Source organism: Atta cephalotes (genome assembly GCF_000143395.1).
Source record: "Atta cephalotes unplaced genomic scaffold scaffold00035, whole genome shotgun sequence".
NCBI lineage: Eukaryota > Metazoa > Arthropoda > Insecta > Hymenoptera > Formicidae > Atta > Atta cephalotes.
The window spans coordinates 2,204,454-2,213,213 of record NW_012130099.1 but is presented as its reverse complement, the minus strand read 5'-3'; the positions used below and the strand labels follow the sequence as shown (position 1 = coordinate 2,213,213).

The 8,760-nt window shown below is 31.4% G+C and overlaps 1 protein-coding gene across 1 annotated transcript in view; it reads right to left on the bottom strand.

The window, feature by feature from the left end:
• Positions 1-359: 359 nt before the first annotated feature.
• The window catches only part of LOC105621675 (probable multidrug resistance-associated protein lethal(2)03659), a 12,530-nt gene continuing 4,129 nt past the window's right edge, over positions 360-8,760 (bottom strand). The window contains exons 5-15 of the mRNA XM_012203143.1: positions 7,985-8,207; positions 6,986-7,615; positions 6,138-6,640; positions 5,532-5,816; positions 5,100-5,329; positions 4,130-4,653; positions 3,339-3,569; positions 2,400-2,734; positions 1,699-1,944; positions 1,165-1,467; positions 360-500 (exon numbers count right to left, since the gene is read on the bottom strand). Coding sequence (XP_012058533.1) covers positions 360-500; positions 1,165-1,467; positions 1,699-1,944; positions 2,400-2,734; positions 3,339-3,569; positions 4,130-4,653; positions 5,100-5,329; positions 5,532-5,816; positions 6,138-6,640; positions 6,986-7,615; positions 7,985-8,207 — 3,651 coding nt within the window. The remainder of the gene's footprint in view (positions 501-1,164; positions 1,468-1,698; positions 1,945-2,399; positions 2,735-3,338; positions 3,570-4,129; positions 4,654-5,099; positions 5,330-5,531; positions 5,817-6,137; positions 6,641-6,985; positions 7,616-7,984; positions 8,208-8,760) is intronic.

The window sequence follows — 8,760 nt, the reverse complement described above, 5'->3', positions numbered from 1 at the left end:
TAGAGTAGAAAAATATATAACAATGTTACGAAATTTAATTCATGGCAGAAACTTGCACTAGATATTACGGCAAGAGAATGCTTTCCCTGTAATCTTATTAAAAATGATACAAAAATATAATTTTATAGACGCATGCCACGCTCTGCATCACAACATTATGATACTTAACGAAAATATCATGACATCGCGAAGAAAGATATACAATATGCCCTCTTATAGAAATGTACAAACATTTATCTACATGCGCCCTTCTATATATCGTCTATGTCATAAGTATACTAGGCACATTAAGTAATCCGCTTCCATTTTGAAAAATTTAGCTAACAAAAGAATATATCAAAATTCATCTACACTTCACATCACATTTCTCCATACTTGTCTACATAGGCCTGCTTCGCCACCTTGACTAGTTGATCGAACATATCTGGACCAGTCTCTTTTACTAACGAACTAAACTGATTATAACTGTTTTTCAGTAATATGTGAGGATGATCGTATTCCTACAAAACAATAGACAGAATTACGATTTAATAATTAAATTATCGTAATTATGTTGATATTATTAAATGTAAATCGCAATTCTGCATCTATACGTGATGAGTTAAAAATAATAATTAACATTTTTTAAAAAATTTTAACAGCATTTTTAAGAATTTTTCATATTTTTAATTTATGCAAATTTTTTTTTAACAATTTTTATTTTAAACTGTTTTATATTTTATAAATTTTCTTCGGAAATTATAGAATATTATTAGACTATTTTAAGATTTATACATATAAAGAATTTTAAAAAAGAGATGAGTATTTTTTTAACTTTTTTTTCTCGTAAAATTATTCTAATTCGTATAAAAAAAAATCTAAAAATTTTTCTAAAAAAATTATAATATTTATACAGAAATTTTGGCAAATTATATTAAAAATTTTTTAACCATTTACTGGGATCAATAAATTTGTTCATTTTTTGAATAAAATATTTTCAAGTTGATAACAGAAAATAAAAAGAAAATAATATAAAGATGTTTTTAAATAAAGGCTTCTTTAAACTCCAAAATATTATTCTCAAACGCTCGGATCTTAAAATTTGAAGATTTGATACTTGGAGGATCCAAGCAAGCTTCCAAATTATCGTAAAAATTGAAGAAATTAACAAAAAACTATACTTACAACCATACAACCCTTATCCATCACCAAAACCTTGTCGCTGTCCATTATAGTATTTAGTCGATGTGCCACTGTGAGCATAGTACATGTCGCGAATTTTTTCCTAATAGTCCTTTGAATTAACGCGTCGGTATGTGGATCTACGTTCGCAGTCGCCTCATCCAGCATCAATATACGATTGTTTCTCAGGATAGCTCTCGCTAAGCATACCAACTGTCTCTGTCCAACGCTATAATTGCTTCCTCTGTCAAACACGCGACTTTCCAAGCCATTTCCGATAGTAACAACCGTTTCTTTTAGCTCAACCTGAAATACGTTAAACGGAATTATAAGATAATATAAAAAGTTCATAATTATTTAATAATTATAGAACCATAATGTGACTTAAAAATTAATGAGAGTTCATCATTTTGAGACTCAGAATTTTCCAATCTTTAGAATTTAGGATTTCAAGATGATCTTTGGAGTTAAAATGTCGAAACCTTTGAGCGTTACGATTAAGCACAGATCTATTTTTAAATTAGGAATCATTCGAACCTCTTCAAGTGCCTCCCATAAATCCGTGTCGGGAAATTCGTCGAAAGGATCTAAATTACGCCTCAGAGTACCTGAGAACAAAACGGGATCCTGAGGGATGATGGATATTTTGCGTCGCAAGTCCTCCAAGGCTATCAAACCCGTGTCCACGCCATCAATCTCGATGATTCCCTCCACTTTTGCCAATCGGAACAATGCTGATATCAGTGACGATTTTCCGGCGCCTGTTCTTCCCACGATACCAATCTGTGTATAATAATTTTATTATTTTTAAAACATTTAAATTATTTTTCACAAACATCTTCATATTAACGAATGTAATTTTCAGCTTAGATCGTTGTGCTTTAGTTACTCAATTTTGTATTCATATTTGCGATCTTAAGACACTTTGTTTATATATAATTTTCTTTTTTTACATCATTCTCTTTGTACATATATGATAAAACTCCAAATAAATTAAATAAAATTAAATAAAATTTAAAAAGTTTAAGCTTTATATATTTTCTATCAATCCTTTTTTATATAATTTTTTAATGTTTAATAAAATTTATCTTAAAAAAAATCACAGCACTTTTTCAAATATCTCCAGAGAATCCTGTAAAATTTAAGATTCTCCTATAAGATTCTCTTTTAAAATAAAATTTTCCACTCTCTTTTTTCTCATTTGTTTCTATAAAATTTTTTGCGCAAAATTTTCATACCTTCTCTCCAGGATAAATCACTATGTTTAGGTCCTTAAGAGCGGGTGGGTCTTCGTCAGAGTAACGCATATAGACATTCATGAACTTGACGCAACCCTGGTCGGGCCAAGTTTCGGGAACATTGGACGATAGCACTACATACTTGTCCTTTTTCTTCACATACGCTCTCCAGTTTCTTAGATTCGATTCTGCCGGAAGTTGAATGTATTCGAGTACACGTTCTACTGCCATCATCTGATTTGCTACCTCCGCGCTCTGTCGCATCCCCCATTGAATCATTCCGGTCATTGCCATTATCTGTGTGATGGCCAAACCGACTTCACCACCGGAAAATGCTGAAAAATGTACCCAATATATAACATCTCATTTAACTTCGTTGATTCATTTTTTTATATTATTAAAATATATATCTAATCTAAATATTTTTTCATTAATTAACTTTTTTTTTAAATAAATTCTTATTTTACAAAATAAATGTTTTTATAAAAGAAATATAATTTTTATAATAAATAAATTTTCCTCTAAAATCTTGTTTTCCTCTAAAATATGCTAAATTATTTATTAATATAAATATTAATTTATAAAACATTTTAGAAAGAATAATAATGTTTGTGTGTTTTGTCAAGTAAAATTCTTTTTAAATTTTCTTGTCTAAATGTATTAATAAATTATTACATTTTTTATAAAGTATAAATTTTTTTATACGGTTTAGGTTTATATTTTTCAATTTTTAAATAATTGAAGTATTTAGTAATTCTAGTATTAATTTAGAAAATTTTTTAAAATAATTCTGTTTTAAATGAAACTTTCATGTTGCACTTATTTATATGCTATGTGATTCTTAATAAATTAATATATTTTTCATAAAAAATATTTTGTATTATTTTTTATATTTATATTTAAAACTATTCGACAAAAATTGGGAGAAGTGATGCTTACATTGATTGAGTAACAAAAAGCTAAAAGTGACGAATGAAGTGAAGAAAAAACAGAATACATCCAGAGTGAATCCAAATGCTGTGCTAGTCACGACATACATGTAAGCGGTAGATGTGTGTACATCTTGCAACTTGTCGAATTCACGTTTCAGTATGTCCTGAGCGCAATATGCTCTGATGGTCGTCAAACCATTCAACGTGGCGTTCAAATGAGTGAATACCGGCGAGCGTGCTGAAACACAAAAGAATCATGTTTTCAAGAAATACATCTTTATGTTAAAGAAAAGCACCATACATTTGCTTTAATAAAAATAATAAAAAAATAACTAAAAATCTCAAATAATAAGGAGAAATATTGTTATTTAAGAAAGTTAATGGGGGGAGGTAAAAATATTATAATTGAGAAAATGAAAGAATAAATAAGAAAATCAAAAATAGAAAAATGTACGAAAATAAAATGAATTTTTCATGAATTTAGTAACATGTATATATATATACAGGCATATGAAGATTTCCTCGCAAAAAGGTAATAAATTCAAAAATTATATTGATGTCAAGCTTATATTAACATGGGCACTTTGAAATGCAAACTTATTGAAAAATTGTTTCTTATACACTTCATTTTTCCTGTAACTTTTTAAAAGCATTTTAGAACTTATATTTATACAACTTTTTTTCTCATTTTAACTCATAGAACATATCGTTAAAGTTTGTTCGGAAAGTTCGGTGATATTCTGTATATAACTAACATTTGGTAAATGTTGAGGATTAAAATAAGAAAGGCAGACATACTTATTCCCTCCAATCGTTTAATGTTCTTGCTGGTCTTGAGGTAAACCTTGCGGATCCAATAAAATATCCCACTGATAATCACGACAGGCACCAAGAAGATAGGATTGACCACGCAGGTCATTACCAGCGATCCGAACATCAACATGCACATCTGACCGGCATCCAAGATCGCTTTAGGTAATAATTCATCGATCGCGCCAATGTCTTTAGAGAATCGATTCAGAATCCTGCCGCTTGGATTAGTATCAAAAAATCGCATTCCTGTACGAATTAACGCACTAAACATCATATCGTGTAGGCGCTGACTGCACGTCATACACGTCTTGTAAAAGACTAGCGATCTGGTGATTCCGAGAAAGAAGATAGTTAGCACAATGCCAGTGTAGATGTAGACATAATTCATCACTGATTCATCCTCGATAGCACTGAGTTCATGTATGTTCGTCGTGTTTACGAAAACGTCTTCCGTTTGATTCAGAATAAAATGCTTGGCTTCGTAATTTCGCGTTTCCACAAAATTGGCTCTAAAGGAGTTTAATCGAGAAGAAAAATTATATTATTGAATGAAATAACTAGTGGCAAAAAATATGATTCATACGCCTTTGTTTCATCTATTAAATATGCGAATATTTTTACTTCTATATCTTTGTGAGCTTTAGTTCTACATAAAAATTAATTCTAGAACCTGATAATTTCTGGAAGTTATTTTTCAAGTAACATATTCAAGTAAAATATTCTTAAGAAATTTTACAATGTATTATTGAATACATTTGCATGCAAATCTTTTAAAAATATTTTTGCAAATATTTTTCGACATGATCCGACCGGCATAGAAACATTTTAAAAATATTGTCGTGAATTGTTTTTAAATACTTCAATCTACCTAAAAAATACATGTAATAAATAATTGTTTATACAGTAAACGATTCCTTAATCAATTAAACAGTTTTTCGGTAACATAAATACTTACAAGAAAGGCACAAAGTAGTCATTGAGACTGACAATAAATTGTGTAATGATGAACAGAAACAGAACGATAAAAGCAATGTACAAATTGACACCAGTTTGGAAGAACTTGATAAATATAGGACCCTTAACCATGCCACGTGATGTTCCCTCAAGACCGTCGTTCAATTTTTCAGGATCTTCGTCTTCCTCCTCGTCATCAGTGCCGCCGCTATTGGCTTCCGGAGTTCGACTCTATTGAAGAAATTTTATCCTCAGTAATATTAGTGTGCATTTCTTTTTATTCAGATATTATTTATTACTATAAAGATTCAATTCCAAACCATTAAAGCAATATAAAAATAATATAAAAAAAATAAAAATTATATTTTCTCAAACTCCTCTCTCTCTTTTTTTCTCTCTTCTTCATAATTTTGTACATATTTGCAGCACTTACTCTGTTACTCGAAGAAGAAAACTGTCGTCGTATGTTTATATTTTTTTCTAAAGATGAATCGTCAATCGCTTCATTCTCTGCTGCCAGGAGTACTCTATATTCGGGTTGATTCTCTAATAAATCCTGATAATGCGAAAAGTACTTCATTTTTCCCTGCTCGAATAATATAATGGCGTCCACTTCCTTTATATATTGCATTTGATGCGTCGCCAAGATTCTTGTTTTTCCGGCAAGGTATCTCTGAATGCATTCTTGAAACAGGTGCTTGCTAACGTGTGCGTCAACCTGGAATTTCAAACAGAGTCTTTCATCAGAATTTAATCAAAATCCTTACCACCATCCATAAACACACAATATTAGAAAGTGGTATGAATATTATTTTATCTTTTACAATATTCATATAACATTCTAGGAATACTATGTCTTATAGAGGAATTATCGTTCATCAAAAAAGAGAAAGATCTCACACTAATTATACAGAAAATATAAAATTATTTGATTCCAGTAAAATATGTTATTTTTCACATACAGTGAAGCTTATAATATAATGATACAATACATTACGCCTAAAAGAATAAATTATTAACTTGTTTGATAATCACACACCGCACTCAAAGGATCATCCAGTAAGTAAATGTCCGACTGTCTATACAGAGTTCTGGCCAAATTGATCCTAGCTTTTTGACCACCGGATAGCGAGGTACCTCGTTCACCTACAACAGTCTGGTCGCCCTGCGGAAACTGTTTAAAGTCGCGTACCAAGGCACAAGCCTTGATCACCTTCTGGTACCGTTGGCGCTCGTAGGACTGTCCGAAGAGTATGTTCTGTCGGACGGTAGCACCGAAAACCCAAGCCTCCTGACTGGCGTAGCTGACGCTGCCGTTGACCTTCACTTGACCTTCCGTCAAACTGATCTCTCCAAGAATCGCGGACAGGAAAGAACTCTTGCCACTACCCACCATGCCGATCACCGCGTACAACTTGCCCTTTTCTATTTCCAGATTTAGATTCTCCAGAGTGTTCTCTGATTGTTTCTCCTCCCACTTGGCAGTAACGTTGATCATATTGATGGCCCAGTTATTCATATTGTATATGGATTGTTTATTTTCTAAATAATAATAATTTTATTTCAAATTTGATACATTAATATGTTAGACATTAATATGTTAAAAGAATGCTGGAAATATTCAAGCAATACAATAAGTCTCATAAGATTTTTAAAAAATTTTAGAAAATACATATCTCCAGAAAAACCTTTAAAAGAGATTGTCGTAAAAATTTGTAACTTTATTTAATATCTTAAAAATATTATTTTATTAAAATAAATAATTCTATTTTTTTTTTAGCTTCTAAAGTATGTCAGATTTGAAGTATCCTTTGAATATTTTTATATATGTTATATATGTTATATTTGTATAAAGTATAAATTATATGCTTTTCTGAAATTCTTTACCTCCAACAAAATTAGGATTGTTTTTCAACAAATCGCTGGCAACAATCAATAAACCATTTTGTTTTCTGCGGTCGTTATTCTCATCCAAATCTCCATGTGAATCCACATCATCGTCGTCAATGTAGGGCAAATCCGGTTTGGAGAACCGCTTGAAATCTGAATTAGCGTAGCTGGCAGAGTCAACAACGTTGCTGCCCTGGAACTCGTCGAACATAAGGAAACTCTGGAGCCTACGTATAGCTACCATACACTCAGCCAACTCAGCGAAGCCGCGCACGAACATGCCAGTCATAGTGTGTGCAAGAATGTTGAAATAGGACGAAATGACGAAGACCTTATCGGCAGTCAGATTGTCGCCGAGCATCAGCATGGCGACGAGGGTGCAGTAAAGCGCCATACGAGTTGTGAAGAGATTGAAGGTCATATAAATGCCGCGAATGTACGAGCTCTTGGTGACCACTCGAAGTTCAAGCTTACGCGCCAACTCCACCATAGCGCAGAATGGCTTCTCCCACGCGTACATTTTGATCACCTGCACCCCGGAAATGATTTCGTCCATCAACCGGACCCGTTCGTCGGTCTTGATGGCAGTCTGGAGACGAAACTTTGAGGACAACTTGCCAGTATAAGCTAAAATCCCAAGAGTAAGAACTGGTGAACACTTGTGACAAAATAGCTTGCAAAATGACATAAAAAGTCTATCCGGATTTACAAGGCAATATTTTACATTTATTTTCCATAAATTAAAAAAAATAGAGTTTTAAAGGTTCTTTAAATCGACGATCGTATTTAATTTATGGGATTATTCAGTTTGATTGTGTTTCGAAAATAATCGGCACGCAGTCATCTGAAGTAAAATGTATTTGGAATAAACTTACGTATAAAATTAATTATTCCTCCTTCTAACTTTGACCATAGTTGGTGCTTCTTCTTATTTACAATTAATAATGATTTAAAAATAGAGCTTTTATATAAATTTATTGATGACGCGAAACTCACATTGGATCGGTACGACTACAAAGACTGCAGCGATGCCGATGAGGCCAGCATAGCCGACCTGCTGATAAAGAATATAAGCCACGATCAGAGCAGAGAGAGGTGCCGACCACATAAAATGAATAAGGAAGGAGACGAAATCGAATCGACTGACATCATTGGCCACTAGATTAACTACTTTTCCGGGTGCTGTCTCGCCCAGTGCAGTTTTATTCAGACGTAGAGCCTGAGAAATAAAAGAAGAATATTCATTATTTATATCGATAGGAAATATTCATAAATATTTTGTACTGTAATATTTATGAAATATTTTCGAAGTATTTCATAGAAGAAATATTAAATATTTTAAAATAATTGACGAAAATGTTTTTAGAAAGTTTCTATGTCCACCATTTATGTTTTTTTTTTTATAAATATACTGATTTGATAACACAGAATTTTATGAACAAATTTTTTTGTTACATTGTACGTTAAAATTGGTCATAATGTTTTTAGTCTTTTAAAAAATTTAAAGAATTTTTTATTAGGAAATTTAAAGAATTTAAAAAACTGATTTATTTAATCTTTTTTGTATTTAATCTTTGTTGTATTTCATTTCTTCTCCTCTTTCTTATGTGATGAAGAAACGTTTACTTTGAAAAACTGAACGAAAATGTTCAAAGTAAGACTTATAGACTTCTTTTTACATGACTTTTACATTTTGTTTTCCTCTCACTTTATATATTAGGTATAATAAAAAGAAATCCATTATTTTTGCATGAAATTGAATGGAAAAATAA